The sequence below is a fragment of the Etheostoma spectabile genome, chromosome 16 (assembly GCF_008692095.1).
Source record: "Etheostoma spectabile isolate EspeVRDwgs_2016 chromosome 16, UIUC_Espe_1.0, whole genome shotgun sequence".
Lineage (NCBI taxonomy): Eukaryota > Metazoa > Chordata > Actinopteri > Perciformes > Percidae > Etheostoma > Etheostoma spectabile.
In genome coordinates this window covers 14781423-14802832 of record NC_045748.1, presented here as the reverse complement: position 1 = coordinate 14802832, position 21410 = coordinate 14781423, and the positions used below count along the sequence as shown (strand labels likewise).

The 21410-nt window shown below is 42.1% G+C and overlaps 1 protein-coding gene across 5 annotated transcripts in view; it reads right to left on the bottom strand.

Annotated features, from left to right (window-relative positions):
* Positions 1-7593, bottom strand: part of sec16a (SEC16 homolog A, endoplasmic reticulum export factor) — an 18841-nt gene extending 11248 nt beyond the window's left edge. For 3 of the 5 annotated variants that reach the window (XM_032540025.1, XM_032540028.1, XM_032540029.1), the window contains exons 1-6: positions 7489-7593; positions 2345-5784; positions 2029-2180; positions 1173-1261; positions 889-988; positions 98-296 (exon numbers count right to left, since the gene is read on the bottom strand). In XM_032540025.1, the coding sequence (XP_032395916.1) occupies positions 98-296; positions 889-988; positions 1173-1261; positions 2029-2180; positions 2345-5710 (3906 nt within the window). In that variant the 5' untranslated portion in view covers positions 5711-5784; positions 7489-7593. Of the gene's footprint in view, positions 1-97; positions 297-888; positions 989-1172; positions 1262-2028; positions 2181-2344; positions 5785-7448 lie in introns of all 5 variants that reach the window. The other 2 variants (XM_032540030.1, XM_032540027.1) reach the window with 2 other exon arrangements.
* Positions 7594-21410: the final 13817 nt, after the last annotated feature.

The window sequence follows — 21410 nt, the reverse complement described above, 5'->3', positions numbered from 1 at the left end:
AAAAAAAAAAAAAAAAAAAAAAAAAAAAAAAAAAAAAATCGAAATACTTCTAGAACCGCAATATAAAATGAGTTGGCACCCAAATCTTCATATTTACCTGTTGTGACCGTGAGCTGAAGCTGCTTCGCCTGCTGTTGTGGCTTTGAGAGCTGTGCACACTGTTTGCTGACTGCTCACTGTGGACACTGCGTCGGTCAAACTCATCAGCGTACGTCTCTCCACGTCGACGGAAATCATCATCAAAACTGGCATCATAACCAGGATAGTACCGCCACTGATCATCATAGCCCTCTTTCCTGTGTATAGAGTGTAAGGCAAGGCAAGGCAAGGCAGCTTTATTTGTATAGCACATTTCAGGAAAAAAAAAAAGAGACAACAAGGCAATTCAAAGTGCTTACACAAAACAGTTGACAGATAAACACAAGTAAAAACAGTTAAAAATCACAAGCATTAAAAACCGTTAAACACATGAATAGACGTAAAAACAAAGAGAAACATAAAACACAAGAATAAAATTTACAGTGGCAGCATAAAATTTAAAGAAATGATTAGTCTTTAAAGAAAGCAGCATCAAATAAAAGGTCTTCAGCCTTGATTAAAAGAACTGAGAGTAGCAGCGGATCTACAGGTTTCTGGGAGTTTATTCCAGATATGAGGAGCACAGAAACTGAAAGCACAGTGTACAGTATTTTGTTTATCTATCATCTGACAGATTTTACTTAGATAACCTTAAACTTCTGTTTTAAATCCCTTTCTCATCAGACACTATACAGCATAACAGCAAAGATAAAACAGCTACAACACTTTTATACGGTTCCATCTTTTACCAAACATGCATTTATGCAATTTTGATGTATTCACATGTACACAAATGTTTTTTCTGCATACCTGGCAGGATACGCCTGTTGATTATAGTAGTCATAATTAGCCCAGTAGGATTGATCAAAGTATCCTCTGTACCGCGGGTCATACTGTCCATAGTTATATCCTTCCGAGAGAAAATATGGAGAGGAGGGTGAGATTGATTCAAAAAGAAAACATTTATATACAGAGAAGGAATACTGTGTTTCGTGAACTAATTATTTCCAACAAATTCAGTAAACAAGAAGGGGGAAAATAATTCATATTCATACTAGTTAAGTAATCACAGCTTTTAACTCTGTAGCACATACCTGGATAATCATAGTGCTTGGCGTAATCTGCATAATATTCATTATAGGCACTTTGGTTTGCTCTGTGGTAATCATCAGGATAGCCTTGCCTATGGGAGAAAGCAAGAACAAGGTGAGATTCACAGGTCAAGTGTAAGAACCATTCAAAACAAACTTAAGTTTATTTTACACCAAACAAAACCAAACTCACCATGAGGGACTTATTAATTAGTTCTCAATATTCTCTTAACTAAGTGGTACACTTAACCCTTGTGTTGTCTTCCCATTAACCATGAAGTTGTCCTTCCAGGTGAAAATTTAAAATGAACATTTTTTTTTGTGCTTTTCCGATGTTTTTGTTGCTTTTTCTGATTTATTTGTCACTTTTTCCAGCTTTTGGTGCTTGTTTTAAAAACCTGAGCTGGTTTAAAAATAGGTCATGGTCAACAAACCTCATTTATATCAAATTATACATAAGTTAGTTTAGTTAAAGCGCGGAAATTACTAATTATTTTGACTAATAGTAAAGATCAAAGGATGTTGAGTGGATCACAGATGGGTAGATGTCAAAGTTTAGTCCGGATACTGTTTTGAAACCATTAAAAAAAGAATTCAAAAACACACAAAAAATTCACTGAAAGTAATCATTCATTTTGCCTGAAGAATGTATGTAATCATGCATGTTTTTTGTGGGCAATTTGGTTGAAAGAAATCCATATTTCTGATATAAAACACTTTGAAACGGGTCAATTTGACCCGAGGACAACACAAGGGTTAACCAGATTTACAAATTAACAACTAAATAAAAAAGTCTGACTGGACATAAAGTACATGCCATTTAAATGATAGTGTATGATTGAGTAATAGTTTCAGAGACCTGGATGAGGGCCTGTCAGAGTACTGACTAGCCCTGGAGCTGGGTCGTTCTGGCTGAGGCTCTCTGTACTGGTAGTTTGGATCACGATACGCTGGGGTCTGTCCCTCATATCTGCCATACCAAGGATCTGCTCTGCCCCTGTATGGACCATCCTAAAAGATAAAGGCAATAGAGAATTTTCCGTTAACATTTTTACATTTCTTTGCAGCTGTTGCTCATGCTTGATCTTGTGCATTTTGCAATGCGCATATTTACAAAAGAAAAGTAGATAAATACATCTAATAAGTTAACATATAAAAAAGGATATCTAACATACTTGATAATATTGCTGTGATCTAGGATCCCCAGGTGGAGGTTGGTACTGGCCAGGAGGATAAGGCGCTCTGCCATCCGGGTATTCTCCATAATTACCATAATAGCCACCATACATCTGCCCTGGCACCGGAGCAGGGGGCCCATATCCTTGCTGGCTGCCTGCAGAAGAGGGTGGTCGAGGTGGCTCTGCAGGAGCTGGCTGGGAAGATCCTGGAGGAACTGCTCCTTGAGGCCCTGGAGGGTATGCAGCAGCAGGAGGAGCACTCCCTGCAGCAGGCATCTGTGCTGGAGGTGGATACTGGTCACGGGAAGGTTGTGTTCCACTCACAGGAACAGGAGAAGCATAATTTTGTCCCGGCAATGCATTCTGAGAATCTGATGTCTTGGGAGGTTCAGCTTGTGGCGGTTGAATGTTTGCAGCTGCTTGGGAAGGTGCTGGTGGTACCTGTGGGGTAGATGAAGAGACCAGGGTCTGGACTGGGACATTCCCTCTCGCTCTTACCCCCTGCTGAGCATCTTTGGTGACCTGTAGGTAAAATCCATTACTAGACTGTGAAGACTCATGTAGAGAGGAAGGATGGCCAGGTGCATGGATTTGAGCCTGTGATTGGTGCATAGAAAAATCAAGCAGTTCATAATTTGATGGTTGATTATGATTAGAGAGAGGAGCAGTCACGAGAGAAGCTTGTGAATTAACTTGGAGAGCAGAGTGGCTGTCTCCACCCAGTGATTGGCCCCTTGAAAGAGGAGGGCGGACTGTCTGAGACTGTGGCGGAGCTGTGATGGCGGATGTTGCCGCTTCTGTGTTGTCTCGGGTCAGATTGAGCGGGCCCTGGTTAGAGGCTGAAGGATTGAAGCTTATGGGTCCAGGAGCAAACACTGGATTCTGATTAGAGGTTACTGAAGGTGGTTGGGACGTACTGGCACCATGTCCTTGTGCAAGTAGTCTTACAGGGGGGGTAGTTTCCCTAAGATTACTTTGACTGGGTGGTTGAGCAGGGGCACTGTGGGGAATCACACTGTAATTGGATACTGGAGGGGCAATTAAAACAGGCTGGTGGAGCGAGTCGGACACAAGGAGAGATGCATAGCCCAGGTTGCCTTGAGGGTCAATTGGCTCTGCCTCACTCACCTTTGGTGGGTTCTCTAGGTTCTCTGAGTGTTGCTGTGAAATTGGCTGGATTCTCTGGGAGGGCTGCAGGTCCAGTGGGCCATCCTCTGGAGGTTGGATGACATCAGCACTGGGCTCTCGCAAAGGAGCAAGAACTGTCGGGGCAGCAGGGGCTAGGAGGATGTTAGCGCCCAAGCTCGTAGGATCATGCTGAGCCCACAGAGTAGTGGCAGGGCTCTCACAGGGCCGACTGGCCCCAAAAGCACGGGATGAAGGTCGAGAGTGAGTATGAACCACTGGGTGTGGCAGATGAGGAACACCACCTCCAGCCTCGGTAGGTAGGGGGTGTCCTGAGGCAAAAATATTTTCCATGTTATCTGGTGGCTGCTCCAGGTTGCCAGGTGTAGAATCTGCACCCCCTTCTGCTACCACTTTAGCCCTATCAACTTCAGCAGGACGCACCCCAACCCCATGTGAGCGCACAGGCTCAAAAGAGCTGTTAGCACTGGCCTGAAAGATACCAGTTGGCTTAGGAGGGCTAGGTGTGGGAGGCCACATTTGCTCCAGGGAGCTCTTCTGAGCACCCATATCTCCAGCTGGAGAAGTGTCAATCTGCTCAAAGTAGCCTCCAGCGGCAGCAGACAGGTTAGCATCATCAGTGAGACGTGGACTTTCCTGCTGAATAAAAGTACCTACTACTCCCTGATGCCGACGAGGGCCACTTCCACTTCCATGGCTCATATTACTATAGTTGGAGGACACACTGGCCGATCTAATTGGTCTTGGAATAGAATCTGGAGTCTCCAGGTTAGGCCCTGTTTCAAACTGGTCTACTCCATGGGCTGCAGTAGCAGCAGGGCTGCCATGGATTTCACTGGGTAATACTTCCTGGTTTGGGACACACTCCAAATTCTCTACATGGTCATACTGGGAATCAGGGGGTTTCTGGATACTTTCCTGTGGTGCATGGTTGCTATCATTCATGTATGGTAGGTGTGAATGATCTTGCAGAGAAGGTCCTTGGTAATCCAAAGGAACATCTGCATTGCCACTGTGGGCTTGCGGGTTGCTGTGATGCTGCAAAGATCCAGGAATACCATTCACTGCTTTATTTCTCTCTCCAGCCAGTGTTTCTTCATTTTCCACATCATTGTCTTTGAAGAACATTGAGAGTGTACCAGACTCCTGAGAGTATGGTACCGAGACTGGGGCAGCGGCAGAATTAGGCCCAGGCCCTGTGTTGGACACGTGGTGAGATCCAGCAGAGTCAGCCCGGGGCTGAGGATGGGCCAGGCCAGCCCCCATTTGGTGGTAGCCTGAGTCTTGTGGAGTTATGTTGAACCATGCGTCCTGGGGGGCAGAGCTCTGACTGAAGTAGCTCTGAGTTTGGAAGTGGGAATTATGCTGCTGGGGTGCGTTTGGGTCAGGCCATTGAGACCTCGGGGCATTTCCAGGGTTCTGGGGAGGAATAGGAGCTTGAATCTGGGGATGTCCAGGTTGTGTTGGAGGGGTGGGGGTGTTGTGATGGGGTGATGGGGTATGGGAGGGGTACATCTGGGTCTGCGGAGGTAAATTAAAAGGCTGTGGCAGAGGGTCACTAGTAGGCTGGAAATAGTTCTGAACTGATGGAGGGCGACTTCCGCTATCAGGGGCCCACTGAGAATAGGAGGTGGTGGGAGGCACAGGCTGAAAGGGCACAGGCTGAGGAGGAGGCTGTCCTTGAAATTCCTGGTTAAACAATGCCTGACCCGGTGCTGGGGCTGAGGCCACGGGTGGTGATTCTGTGGCCACGGATGGGGTCGGTTCTGTGGAATTAAAATAGCCCTGTTCACTATGTGAGGATGCATATCCTGCCAGACCAGGTACTGGGTAAACACCAGGGGATGCTGTACTGTGAGGGTTGAACAATGTCACCCCTGGTAGAGAGGATGGTGGGAGACCAGGGGGAGCAGCTGGGACATCTTCCATTGTCTGTGGTTGTGGAGGCAGCCCTGAGCCAGCTTGAGAGTACACAGTGTTAGGTGGGGCTTGCATTGGTGGTGGGTTAATGTTTGGTATTGTTGGGAGACCACTTGCAGCCATAGGGGGAGGAGCTCTAACAAAAGAAAAAGGGTCCATCATAGGTTGAGTAGCAGGTGGCATTGTGGCAGTAGCTGCTGCTGCATGCTTGTGAGGCCTGGTCCTACGGAACATATTGGGCCCAGAAGGAGGTGGGCAAGAGGCACCTGGAGGTCCAGTCCGAGGAGGGGGCTGCATGGCTGCAGAGCTAACAGGTCTGAAGACCAGGTCACTCTAGTAGATGTCACTGAAGAGACTGAAGTCAGGCAAAGCTGGGGAAAGAAATGGAAAGGAGTGGTTAACAAAAAATTACACCTGCTTCTCTGATGGTGATACCACACCTTTATTTGCGTAATGGTCTATGATCTTATTTAAGCGAAGGGTACTACGTGGCAATTGGTACATCAGAGCTAGTACTTTATTAAGTGCATGGAATGCCAACTTCAAGTCACACAATCTAAATATAATGGTTTTACTTTTAGAGCTTGGTGCTTATCTTACTCAAACAATTACAAGAAACAGGATCATATAAACAGATGCAAACATTTATTTTATTCTGTAGGGGAAAATGTATGAAACCCATCACCTAAGAGAGAAAAAATCTGAATTGTTTTAGGGGAAAAATACAAAGCCACGTTCTTAAGGTAATATCACTAAAACAGGTCTAGCTACAAAAAGGTCGTTTTTCCTTGGCAGAGGAAAATCCAAAATTCTTGATTTAAAAAGCACCTGCTTTTGGAACACAGACAGCTTTTACCAAAGCTTTTAGATACCACAGACAAATAACATAGTGCCATTGCAATAATGGTTATTTAATGAGGTTTGGAAAGGATGGGCTCCCTAATCTGTGAAAAGTAAGCTTTCTCAACAGGAACTCGAACAAAACAAGTGTCAAATAAGCCCTGCTACTGACATGTGCAGTCGTATTGCTTTTGTTGGCGATACATTTTAATAAAGATGCCACAAATGGTTCCAAAAGGTGACCGTACCTTTAAAGTGCTTTAAAGTTTGCTTGTATCTTTTAGGGTTTTTGGTCCTATTTATAACAATTGTATTCGCGTGAAGCACTTTGTGACTTTGATCTTTTAAAGGTGCTATATGAAATACACTTATTATATAGAAATACGATCGTAAACCCGCTGACTTTGCCTTGATGAGATTATTAACGTTAAATCTACCAGATAGCCTACATACCGAACTCTGTTCATCTGTCAGTGGGAGGTTCAGGGGAGCCAGCACGCCCTGACATTGAGCAGTAGGAAGATCAATAACAGAAAGAGTTAGTAGGAAAGTGTTCTTGGTCAGTTGGGCTCTACAAACGTGAACCCGGAATCCGGATCTATCAAGCGCCCCGGGTAATAAATTCGTTCAGTTAGCGCCGCCGACGAGCCAACTCACCGAAAGCCAACAAGAAACAAAACAAAGTTAGCCTTTGAGATACACACTATCGATTTCTGATCATAATCAACACTTGTTGATCTTTAACTGGTAGTTAGCTAACACTATTTGTTCGGACACGAGATTAAATTAACGTTACACACTAAGCTTCAAGAGGAAAGGTCCAGAGTGCTTGGCTCAACAGCTAACGGTAACGTTACATTGCTCTACATGTCCTAAACGCCATGCCCAGCAAAACACTGACACCTAAAGTCGCCTGTCGTCTAAAGACTGTCCGTAAACAAATGACCTAGTATTTTATACATATTTAACACTGACAGGGGACACGCCGAGCATTTAAAGGTCGCTGGCCACTCGTCGAGCATAATTTAACAGGTTCACTGCCTGGTCAGCTAGCATTAGCATCGGTGCTTAGTTAGCATTGCTTGCTAACTAGCCTATGCTAACTACAGGGCTAACAGTCTTATGCCTGTTATATACACCCTATTAAAACGTTCTGTGTAAAGCATCGCTAATGATCGTATATATTTACTCTTACCCGATGTCGGAAATGTGTACACAAATAAATAAATTCTTACAAATGTGCAGGACAGTGAGTCTGACACACCGCCACCATCTTCAATGAACACATCCTACTAGGCTACGTGTACAAGCAGCGTCACGGGCCAAACAACGATTGCGTCACCGCGGGGCTTATTAAAGGTAAATTATGTGTGTTAATCCGAATCAGTTTATGTCTATCCAAAACGTGATTGGCGTTTTATATTATTGTCATTCCACTACATTTGTTAATCTGTTAGCATTCTACCAAAATCAAGTGGATGTGTCCCAGGTAGTCTGGAAAACTGGAATAATAAAAAAAACCTTGAGTAAAGGTGGATTACTAATTATATTTATAGCAGGTGTTTACAGTCAGGCGTGGCCTTCATTATACATGGGCAGCATAAATAATCTTTTATAAGGGGTGTATAGGGTACTGAGGGCTAACAGAGCAGTAAAGGGAAATGTTAAAATGTCAAGCTATATCTATGTGTGGTGCATGCCAGAGGATGTTTACACCTGAAGGGTTGTCCACAGTGAAATGATAAGGCAGCTTTAATATCATTATAATACTTTGCTGATCGAAATGACGCTAATGGGGCCTACATTTAAGTGTTGCTCAAAACACCGGTATTTAACAAATAAATCAAGTTAAAAATTCTTGAAATATATATATATATATATATATATATATATATATATATATATATATATATATATATATATAATATAATATGTATTAACTGTATATGTGTACTAATATATTGAAGAGGAATGTGTAAAAACATAAACTAATATGACTACAATAATAACAAATAATGACAAAATGTATTAAATTAACTTATATGTGATATATTTAATATGAGATTACAGAATACAACAGAACAACATTCAGAATTATATATGAGAACAGTATGCCAATCACATCATTGAACATTAAAAAGTGAAGATGTATGTGTATGTGCAACCACCACCAAAGATAAGAGACATTTAAAGAGTGCAGGCAATGTGGATATGGCATTCGTCCACAAAGGGGCGCTCTGGTGCTTTGTAGGCCGGGCTACACTATCTTACTAAGCAGTGAATACTACCTGGCCCCTTTCCAACAAGAAATGTCATGATTTGGCTGATTTAAAGAACACATTTCTATGGCTTAGATTAACTGATAAAGATTAAAGCAATATATCAGCAAGACATGTTTTTTTACTTGACTTTTTCTTTCTTGAATGTACTATATATAGATACACTATATATATAAACACATAGTTACAAATAATTGACACTGTTTATTGATCCCCAGTGGGTGGATTACAATTTCCACTTGGTTTTGTCAGAAACCACTACAAATAGGCTTGAAATACACACCTATTTCAAGCCAACCTATCAGGACCTATTCATGCACAAATAAAGAGATATGTCAGCGGGCTGCCAGCTGGACCAGCACCCTGAGCGGTTGGGGGTTCAGTGCCTTGCTCAAGAGCACCTGGCTGTACTTTGATCCATACGGGGACTTGAATAAGCTACCTTCCGGTTCCCACCCCAACTTCCTATGGACTGAGCTACTGCCACCCCAAAAATGCAAATACAGGTATGTCATTATATGTATATTGATGTAAAGATGAATCATTCTTGATGTGTCCAACAACTATACTCAAAGACCATTTGAATTATTCAGTGATAATAAATATATTCTACGTTCCACCTTAGTACCAGGTAAACATGATCTAAATTTACATGCAACCACCAGTCCCATAAACAATCTACATGAGACATACAGTAGTCTAAGTTAGAAAATGTATACAAGGTACCTCCTGTTTTAAAGGAAATAGAAAAGTTCACCTGGAAAAGTTCTGGTCAAAAAGCACAAATGAGAGAAACCACACCCTCGTAGTGCAGAGTTTAAACAAACACAATACACGCAGATTTTTTGTTTTGTTCACACACCTAATTTTCTTCTACTTTCGCTCAGACTTGTCAACCGAAACCTACCCTCCCACTAAACTGTGTCTGGAGACTACAGGCAAAGGGGCAGGTTGGAACAGACCCTCACGTTAACACCTAAAAACCACTGGCTGGTCCTCTCGTGAGGGTGAGTAATCTTAAACTCTGTTGGTCTGAAGTCTTGTAGCTGCTGACTATGTAACAACTTGTCAGAATGTAGTATACTTTCTCATGATAGGATAAACATATAATGAGTCCTGTTATGGTAATGCATTATTAAATTGATTGTTTCACATTATTTCTGTTAAGTTAATGTAACACAGATAAAGTCAGAGTAATTACATTATGCAGTTCTAAGCTGATTTAAGGTCTAATAATGTATTTGTCTACAATTATAAGTCTTTGTGTGGGCACCCATCCAAGTGGAGAAAGGTGTATAAACAAAGACAATACCATAATGTTGTAATATTCCAGTACATGATTATTGTCTTCATAGGAAAAGTTTTAATAGTAGTTTTAATAGTACTGCAAATTAACAAACCCTTAAAATGTTCATATATCTGCTTACAGGTATTTTAGTGTGCTAAACGTTTATTAAATGTTTACATAGTTCTTATACAATGCCAAATGCCATGTAGTGCTCTAACTGAAGTTGCCTTTTAGGTTTTACATGCAGGTATGCACACTCTGTTTCTCACACCCACCCAGCCGCCCACCACAGTATACAACATCTGCACCCCCACTTTATAGATGCACACCACAACCACACACTTCACTGTTCACATTTCATGTTTCATTTCCCCCCCGACTCAATTTGCAACAGGTACTTCTCTCCGTCACTTCTATACAGTCAAGCCACGGCCAGTCAGCAATATCTGTGGCCTACATAACTTCCTGTGGGTAAACAGTGTATGTGACACTGATAGTGTCTGTCCTTAGAGACTCAGTCTACACTAAGGTCATTAAGGTTGTGTTTATAGGAAAGCCAGGAGAGCGGTTAATGTTTGGTTAACCACTGTCTAAACTCCTGATAAGCCCCTGAATATCAACCTGAGCCCTGCAGTTTGTCAATGGCCCAGGGTCTCTGAATAATATTCCAGGAGTGAAGTCATCCTTGCTGAGGCACGTATGCTTGTAATCAGCTGTCACGTTTGGCAGGTGTGTGATGTCTGAGATAGGAGGTCAGCAGAGAGATTATGTTTTTGAATAGTCAGAAGGGAATAACAAATACTGAGGTTTGGAGTTGCATTGTTTTTTTTTGTCTTTCTCAAACACAGTTGTGGTTAATAGAGTGATAGAAAAGATTGTTTGGGCAGGTCTGGGCCTGGTTTTACACTACAGGATGCAAAGATTAGGATGATGGTATTAGAACATCTCCTATCAGAGAATCTCTCACATCCCTTCAAAATAAAGGTGCTGCAATCCTCTGTCATGTTGCTGCATTTCTGTTTGCAGTTTGCACAGATGCAGTCCTTTAGTATCACAGTTACTGGCCTAAAATCTTGCATGATACTTAACACATTTTGCATATTCACTTTGAGTGTGGCTATTTTATACTTACCCCTTGAAAAGCAGTGGTGGAAGAAGAATTCAGAAGCTTTACTTTAGCAATAAATCACTACAAACATACTGCAGCATACATTAGAGAAGTATTTGTCACAAAATATACTTAACATACTTTGTAGTATAAAGTAAAACTACTCCATGTATGAATTGTCCCTGTCAGTATATTATTGAATTATTATCATGCTGCATTAACATGTAAGCAGTAGCTGTAGCTGGTCAAGGGGAAGCTAATTGTAACTGCTTTAAATGATGTTGGGTATAAATAGATAACAGTGCATCATATTTCATAAACATTTCAGCCTGCAGTGAACAGCCTTTGCAGCCTTCAGGTTCTGGAAAACACAACCAGACGGGGGCGTCGTTGCTCAGGTGATTTATCATAAGACAACAATGAATTTAGCTAGCTTGTCCATAGACACAGATGGAAAGTAGTGGAGAAAATGCCACACATTAAAAGTGCTGGTTTAGAATTAGTTTAGCCTTTCATGATGAGCTATTTAGTTTTAGATATTTGAGAGAAAGAAGTATATTTATTGTAAAGCGTTGTTCCAGCAAGTTTCTGTTTTGTGTTTTTGTGTGTGCATTATTGAGTGTGTATTATAGGACATAGAAGTAGTGAGAGCAAAATGAAATGACAGATTGAAGGACACTTATTAGATTACTCTAACGGTTCTGTATCACATTTAACCATCAATTAGGACTGGATGCAGTTATTGCATTACAAAATTAAGGGTAATTTTGTTTTCACGTTGATTAAAGCAAAGGTTGTGGTAGGTGGAAAGTAATGTTTTTACAAGTGGAAGATGGATTGTTTTACAAGCAAGGCAGCATGGACATCACATCTGTTCACGCCACTCCCTAGCGGGCCTGAGAGCATGGGAACCTTCAGTAGCTCCAATGGCTGCAACAGGCTTCACAGAGTGCACTTCATTTATCAATTTAAATGGTAAAATTAGCCATACATGGATCTGAATGCACTGTATTTGGGTGATGAAGGATGGATACTTAGCAGAGTTCCACCTATCATCCAGCTTTGAGATAAAATTATCTGCATGAGTAGTCTCTGGGTACGGCAATGAAATTAAAAGCATCTGTCATCAGTATTTTATACATGTGGTGGGTTCTGTCTATGTAAATACATCCAATAAAAGTATCTCCTGAATCTGCGGCTTGTGGCGTGCATAGTGCATAGTCTGTCAAAGAGGGTTTTGAGTTTCCCTCACTGTCCTGCGTTGGCCCCCCAGAATGGCGACCACCACACTTTAATAAGCCATTTCACAGGGGTCAATTCTCCTTTCTCCACGGCGTCAGCTGGGTCGCTACATTCACCTTTCCTCACCCAGGCTCCCCCATTGGCATGGGTTCAGCCCAGCGCTGTTTACTGGACGGAGCATTTAGAGGGGTTTGCGTTTCACTGTGGCAGCTGTTGGCACCATGTGCCTCCCTCTTGGGCGGCTGGTCGACGGCACGCAGGCCACTGCTTCACACACCCTCCGGTATCCCCCTGAGGACTCTCCCCTCCCTCCTCTCGCCCCTCACTTGGCCTTGGTTGAAACCAGTAGCCTCGATCGGATATCATATACCAGTTTAATGTGAAGACACAGTTCTGGCTTTAATTGATGGCTCCCGGTTGGTTGTCAAAGTCTGCAGCCAATGAAGCTTGAGCTTGAAGAAGTAAATTCAGTGTCAACAAGGATCATCCCAATTCTATATATACAGTATACAGTACATGTGACATGTAGGCCTACTTACTTTATTCATTCTAGCACAACAGCTAATATCATGTCTGTCATTAGCAGGATTAACGGCTCCTGTCACTGCATTTTCCGTGTCACCTCTCTCATTGATTGGCCTGACAACTGTAACGACCACCAGGGCTTATGGAAAAACCCAACGTGAAGGTTTCAGCTCAAAATTGCGTATGACTACCTCTGTTTTAGATTTACATTTATATCTCCCAGACGTTCTGTCAATCAGATGGAAGTAATGTGAAGTGTTGGTTTAGGGGATGATCCATGTCATTTGATATTGTGAGTGCTAGGTGTGCTCTGAGGTTTATATGTGATAGACTGGGGTGTGGGACTGTCTCTTTTTTTAGCTATGATAGCAGGCAGCATGGCTCTATGGATGGTAATGTCCGTCTGTCAATTGTTCCATCACTTTGGTCCAAATGAAAATAGTAAAATTTTTTATAAACATTTATGGTCCAAAGGATGAATCCTAAGAACTTTGGTGATCCCTTGACATTTTTGTTTTAAGTGACATGCCTCTACAGCTATTTGATGGATTACAATTTGAAATTTGGCACAGATGCCATGGTGCTCAGCCAAAGTGTCCTAATGTCATTGGTGACCCCCTAACTTTTTCTGCAGTGCTGTGCAACTTAGCAAATGTTAGCTTTCTAACATGCTAAACTAAGATTTGTTACTATTTAGCTCCTAACATAACTGTAGAACAGCAAAAAAGAGCCGCTAACATGGCTTTAGACTTGTTTAGGAACAAGAAAGAGATTGGAACGATCCAGAAAATGACCAAGGTGGAATACAAGAACTGTGAAGATTTCAGCTTTAAATGTGGACCAATGATAAGATAAGATTGAAGGTACAAAGAGGATAAGGTAAGAGAGTGAAGTAATATGCTACTTAAAGGTTCCATGACATGAAAATGTCACATTATGAGATTTTTTAACATTAATGTGAGGTCCTCTAGCCTGCCTATGGCCCTCCAGTGTAATTCTGCACCAAGGCTAAATTTCAGGAAAGAGACTTCAGATACAGTATTAGGGGACCACTAAGGCCTATATAAAAGCATCCAAAAAAGCAGCATGTCATAGGACATTTAATGAAGATGGAAAGTGGAAAGAGAAAAGAATGTGACTTATCTCTGTGACATTTAGTTATGCAAATCAGAAATGGCTTGCCAATTTAGCCAATAAACCAAGTCAGCAATTTCTGGCAGACTAGTTTAGTTGCCTTCTGTTGGGATTTAAGGTGACATGCAAGGAAGATAAACAAACAATTTTATTAAATAGAAACCTATTTGATGGCATACTCTGAGGTCCTAAAATGTTAGCAAGGCAAGGCAAGGCAAGGCAGCTTTATTTGTATAGCACATTTCAGCAACAAGGCAATTCAAAGTGCTTTACACAAAATCAGTTGAACAGATAAAACACAAGTAAAAACAGTTAAAAATCACAAGCATTAAAAACCGGTAAAACACATGAATAGACAGTTAAAAACAAAGAGAAACATAAAACACAAGAATAAAATTTACAGTGCAGCATAAGAAATTTAAAGAAAAGATTAGTCATTTAAAGAAAGGCAGCATCAAATAGAAAGGTCTTCAGCTTGATTTAAAAGAACTGAGAGTAGAGCGGATCTACAGGTTTCTGGGAGTTATTCCAGATATGAGGAGCATAGAAACTGAAAGCTGCTTCACCCTGTTTAGTTCTGACTCTGGGGACAGAAAGCAGACCTGTCCCAGATGACCTGAGAGGTCTGGGTGGTTCATAGTGTAGTAGCAGACAGCAATATATTTTGGACCTAAACCGTTAAGTGATTTATAAACTAGAAGAGTACTTGAAATCAATTCTTTGAGACACAGGAAGCCAGTGTAAAGATAGAACTGGAGTGATGTGATCCAGTCTCTTGGTCTTAGTGAGGACTCGAGCGCAGCGTTCTGAATCAGCTGCAGCTGTCTGATTGATTTTTAGGGAGACTGTAAAGACCCGTTACAGTAGTCAAGTCTACGAAGATAAAGGCATGGACAAGTTTTTCCAAATCCTGTTGACACATAAGTCCTTTACCCTTGATATATTCTTAAGGTGATAGTAGGCTGACTTTGTAATTGTCTAATGTGGCTGTTAAAGTTCAGTCTGAGTCCATGACTACACCAAGATTTCTGGCTTTGTCTGTTGTTTTTAACATTGTGTTTGAAGCTGAGCGCAGACTTTTAATCGTTCCTCTCTTGCTCCAAAAACAACCACCTCAGTTTTTCCTTCATTTAATTTCAGAAAGTTCTGGCACATCCAGCCGTTAATTTGTTCGATGCATTAGTCAGTTTTTGTATTGGATATAGTCCCCTGGCGATAAGGGTATGTAAATTTGTGTGTCGTCGCATAACTATGGTAACTTATTTTGTTTTTCTCCATAATCTGAGCCAGTGGAAGCATGTAGATGTTAAACAGAAGAGGCCCCAGAATGGAGCCTTGCGGAACTCGCCAGTCATATTTGTACGCTCAGATGCATAATTACCTATAGACACAAAGTAATCCCTATCTTTGGTAGGATTCAAACAGTTAGTACTGAGCCAGAAAGGCCAACGCAGTTTTCCAATCGGTCTAGTAGTATATCGTGGTCGACCGTGTCAAATGCAGCACTGAGATCAAGTAATACTAAGATTGAAATTTTGCCATTATCTGTGTTAAGTGGTGGATGTCATAAAGACTTTGACAAGAGCGTTTCAGTGCTGTGGTGTGGTCGGAAACCCGACTGAAAGGATCAAAACTGTTGTTAGTGACAAGAAATGGTTGAGTTGTTGAAAGACTACTTTTTCAATGATTTTACTTAAAACGGAAGGTTTGATATTGGCCTATAGTTGCATTAGTGACTTGTCTAGGTTGTTCTTTTTTAGAGTGGCTGATACTGCAGTTTTCAGGGCCTGTGGAGAAGATACCTGAAAGAAGAGATGTGTTCACAATCTGTAGAAGATCAGAAGTCAAACAATTGGAAACATTTTGAAAAGTCCCGTGGTAGAAACATCAAGGCAACAGGTCGAGGTTTCAGGTGTTGAATAATGTCCTCCAGGTTGTTATGGTTGATCGTGTGAAATTCTGTCATATTGGAACTATTTTTGTTGAACACTGTGACAACACATATCCTGGACTTGATATGGAGGCACTGACTGTTTGTCTAATCTTTTGAATTTTGTCTTTGAAGAAGGAGGCAAAGTCATTGCAGGCCTTGGTAGATAAAAGTTCAGATGCTACTGGTACTGGAGGGTTTGTTAACCTATCAACAGTAGCAAACAAAGCACGGAATTTTATTGTTTCTAGAGATAATATCAGAGAAAAAGGACCTCTTGCATTCCTCAGTTCCAAATTATAAATGCGAAGTCTCTTTTATAGGAGTTATAATGGACGAGATTTGTTTTTCCCACCTCGTTCAGCTTCTACACTCTCTTTTTTCTGTCTCACCAGTAGGACATTTCCCATGGAGATCTTTCTTACCAGATAAACTTGACCTTAGTGGGAGCAATGGCATCAATAACATTTGTGATTTACAGGGAAATTATCTACAAGCTCACTGACTGATAGCCCAGAGGGCTGGTGTGGAGGAGAAAAGCTGAAAAATGTGTCACTGGTGTTTCTCGTGATATACCGTTTTCTGATTATCTTTGTTTGGACATTTTGGGCCAAGATAGTGCCGTTAAGAAAAAACAGGAATGATCTGAGAGAGCAACGTCAGTCACCACAACCTTGGAAATGTTCAGACCTTTGGAGAAATCAAGTCCGAGTGTGCCTTATTGTGGGGGGCCCGTCACATGCTGAGTCAGTCCATAGTTCTCAAAAACACAACACAGCTCTTTTGTCCCCCTGTCCTGGGGGCTGTCAACATGAATGTTAAAATCACCCGCAATGATTACACAATCAAAGTTAATGCAGATAATAGACAGCAGTTCAGTGAAGTCACATGAAGGTTGCACAATATTTAGGTGGCCTGTAGATATTTAGAAACATCGCTTGAGGGGAAGACTTAATTGAAGAGCAACATATTCAAAAGAAACAAAATTTCCATAACATATTTGCGTACAGTGGAATGAGTCATTAAACAAAATGGCGACTCCACCTCCTTTCTTATCACTCTATTCCACTCATAAACTGAGTTAGGGGAGCTGACTCGATGAGAACAGCAGCGCTGTTATTATGGTCTAACCAGGTTTCAGTTAAAAACTAAAAATCTAGATTGTGCTTAGTAAAAAATCTGATTTAAAATGATTTTCCTGCCAAAGACCTGACGTTTAGTAAGGCTAGTGTTAGTGTGTTTTCATTTTTGGGAAAGGCTGTAGCTGACGGGAATGGATGCTAAATTTGCTAAGTTTGCAGTTAAGTGCTTATTCACCATTCTTTCCTATTACCTATCACAACAGAAATTGAGGAAGAATTGAATCCACAGGGCCCGGCGTGTCTTGAAAAGAGTCATTAGTATCACTAGTCTGCAGCCAAGGCCCGGCACATATCGATAGTGCTTGCCAGATTTTGCACACAAGCGTCCTTATCAGTCTTGGGGGAAGGAGTTTTCTGAATCCTGGTAGTGGTGCTTGGCGTTTTACTTTTGCCCGGGGTTGAGCCATGGGGGTAGGAGGGGTGCATAATTGATGGGGGAAATAAGGGAAAGGGTGTGTGGAGACATCAGTAGAGACAGCGATGAATCCTAGAAGTTCGGGGTTGGGAAGGTTTGAGGGGTGCTGGACGGGTGAAGAGGGGAGTGGAGGTTTCGTGTCTCTGCTCTCTGGTTCCCATGGTCAAATCTTTGCACAGGCGGGGGCTGTGCTGGATCACTGCCGCACTTGTGTGTGTCTCCTTTTGTTTTGTGACCTTGGCAGAGGGAGCAGATGTGTAGCGCAGAAAGTAAAGCAGATTAGAGGTGAACAGCTTTACTCCTGGTTGTTAAGGGAAAGTTATCTGCTTTAAAAAGATGTCTGCGCTCCCAGAAAATGTTTAAATTGTCAATGAACTTCAGAGAGTGGACGGTACATTCAGTTGAAAGCCATTTGTTAGTCCCACAGTCGGCGAACTCTCTCTCCCCTCTTCTGACTGACGGTATAGGCCACTGATAAACACATTTGCGCTTGGGGGGTGACTGTGTCAAGCAGTTCCCTAAAGTCCAGTTTCAGCAATTCAGACTGTTGCTTTACAATCATTTGACCTATATGCAGAAAAATGTTCTTCACAGTTGGGTGTGCTGCCACGATATCTGGGATTTTTTGGGTCAAGTCAGACACCATGTCTTTGGGAAAACATAGTATTTTGGTGTTTTTACTGTTTTTTAAATCTTTTACAGCAGAGTCACCCACAATCAGGGTTTGAGGCCCAGTTGTTAGCTTTTTACTTTTTGAATTGCTCTCAGTCCTTACCCTGCTGTGTGGTGATGAGACGCAGTCCCGGTCATCAGATGACTGTCCAGCGTCTTGCAGCAGAGGAGCAAATCTGTTATCCAGTTGCACACCAGGTTGTTGGGGGGGCATTTTGTTGCTTATTTTCCCTTTTGCAGCTGTCCACGGCTGTGTCCTACTAGGTACAGGGGTTGAAGAGGCGCTCTGCCCAGATGATAATGCAGGCCAGCCGGTCATATCACAAATGTCAGGGCGCTGTGCCCGGCCCGTTAGTCGTCCTCCCATTCCAGGAAAAGATTACTTTAGGCTTCGCACCAGACAAGTTCCAGGGAGGACCGCACTGTTGATATTACCAGTTCCACCCTCTGTTCTTTGTAGTCTTGTTGGTGTAATAGCCGGTGTTAGCATATGCCATTGTTATGGTCCATGGTAAGTGGTGTCTTCCACAAGATCCGTTAACTTCCACGTTCACTCTAGAAGGTGAACCTGGTTTCCAGAAGTGCAATCTTCTGAAGGAGTTTGTAGTAGTCTTTACGGAGAAAGGAGGCATCTTGCTGCTAATTAGCTTTAGCTACAATCACTGTAGGACAGGCTTGAGCTATTGGTAGGCCACGCTCACGCAGAAAAATTTTAAAATATGGCAATAGCCTACTATGTCTACAAAAATGATATCCGAGTTTTTGAAGTGTCCAAGAGCCGCTGCTCATAGTTTCTCAGAGGAAAAGCACCGATTATCAGCAAAAAGATGCAGCAGAAGCAGGAGCAAGCAGCAAAGCGTCTGCACTGTAAGAAGCAGGAAGCAACAGGAAGCGTCTTCTTCTTACGCTTGAAACTACCCCATCATAAGTTTATCTCTGTGATTGGCAGATGGCTGTGTTTTTTGGAGAGACAGTGGAGATTGTGAATGTTGGTAATCTCATCCTGCCCCGCCCCAGAGAGTCTAGTGAGTCTTGGGAGAGTGGTGTAGAGAAGCAAGGTCAGGGTAACAGTTGTCAGACCCCCATCCATACCATTTGGATGGAAAGTGATACCACAGACAGCTGAGGCAGCTTCTGTCACTCTCAGGGTTAATTTGGAGTGTCTTAACATTCACTTTGCTCTGGACAGATTTGTAATGAACGTGGAACTGAGGGGTAAGTAGAAATCTCAGCATCTGTGTCTCCTTACCTCTCCCCCCCTGCTCTCTCTCTCTCTCTCACACACACACACTCACATACACCGAATTACAGTGAACATCTCGAGCCAACAGAGTAGATTCTTGCGGTTGTTTTGTAACCACAGAGTCATGCGGTGTCCATAACTCTTTCAATCACATTCACTGTGTAAAAGCCTGTCACCCTCCTGCTTACATCCAGCCCCACCCACCCACTCCTAGGGCCTAGATCATAAGGCCTTTGGTGAATGTTTCCTTCTTTTGCCACAGTCAGGCTGCATATCTGTAGGTCCCTAAAATAAACAGCAGGGAAATGCGATGAGGCTCTCAAGTCTGGATGATGGATTGAGCAGCATGAGTTTGATAATGGGTGTAACTTTAATATGTAGTGTAGAGTACATTTACTCGTTTCCTATATATTATGTTATTTTTGTTCTATACAAGAGATGTAAATGTTGGTCTGTTGGTTATCCCTTTACTTTTATTCTAGCAACACCGTGAGGTTGACCTTTTTGGTTAAAGTGGAACTCCACCAATGTAATAGGCTACAACAAAGTCTGTTTGCAGGCCTTGGGGAATACTACCGCTTATGTGAAAAAGTTGTGTTGAGCCTTTAATGGCTGCAGAAGGAGCTGCAGGGAGTGGTGTCACTTGATGTCAGCCTGTGTTGGGTCTGAAGGCTAGAAGTTTGAAAATTAAAGAGTCTGTGGGTGTGGAGTTAGAAAGAAGTTAGTGTATTAAACTTCTGTAGCCCATTCTTCATTACTGCTTGAGGCTTGAGGCTACATTAGCTGCTATTCACACACCCGAATCCCTTATTGAGGGCAATGTATACGCCAGGTTTTGACAAAGAAGAAGAATGCGTGGAATATAAAAGACAACATCTCTAGTTCTGCTACGTCGATTTTGCATCATTTTATTCAAGAATAAAATGTCTTGTCTTGACAATTATTGGATGAATTTCTATGGCATTTGGTACAAGTATTCATGGTGCCCAGAGGATGAGTCTTTGAATATCTCCAACTCTACTAGATGGATTGGCACAATTGTTTTCAACAGGCGTTTGGTGAATGGGTGATTACCCTGTACTCACCAAGTTAAGTGCTGGGATTAGGCAGCGACAATAAAAAGAAGTCAGAGTTGGCAAGAAATATGAGCAATCAGACAATTATACAGGTTTCAAAAATATTATCAGTTAGTCAAACTGGGCTTTGGGGAAGAGAAAACAATGGGTGAACTGTAAAATGGTCACCCAGGACATTCTGGTTCAAGTTTGACCTATACTATACATGTCAGAGGTGTACGCACACACATCCTTCCTACTGACATATTGTGGTGCATTCACTTTCAGATCCACAAATACGGCTAAACTGTTTTCTTGTTTACAACAAATTTCTTTTGCTCTCAAACCTCGTTGTTGCTATGTCAACTTGTTACCAATCTCAGCCTTTACTCTAGTGAGTACAATGACATCTTAACTGAGAGAAACAATTGCTAAAATGCAAACTCAAGTTTAATAAACCAGAATTATCCTTTAATTATGGAATTTGGCTGATAGCACATGAACCCTCTCTTTGAACCCCCAAAACTTGGTTGGCTGTCAGAGAGAGAGGAAGAAAGCATACCGGCATTCATTAGTGTCCATTAGCACCAACATTAGTGATGTGCACGAAAGAGAAAGATCATTATTCCCTGTCACTGTTCACAGTCAGTCATGACAGAAAAGAAACTCTTTCAAGGCTTATACACAGTCCAGCTGTGTGGTTATCAAACCGTCATTACTGTGCACAACCATTGCAGGCAGTAGTGTTTAATGCTCCCTTGTCTCACTCATGCATATCTTATTCATAAATTCACATGCAAAGGTTTGCAGAAAACACACCTAATCATGTCAACACAATCTGCAGGGGCCAGTTCCTGAACCCCACTTGTCTTTGCAGCCACAGAGGGAGGAAGAATAATTGTGGTAACGGAGAGGGAGCGGGGAAGTTGGATCTAAAGTATTTTTTTCTCTCTGCTTGCCTCCTGTTTACATTCCACCCCCCCCTCCAAAAAAAACCTTAACCAGAGCTCCAGTGCCTAATCTCATCAGTGAATTCCCCGGCTGAACAAATATCTCCTCTCATAGAGAATATTCGCACTACTCTCTCACTCACACACACACACACACACACACACACACACACA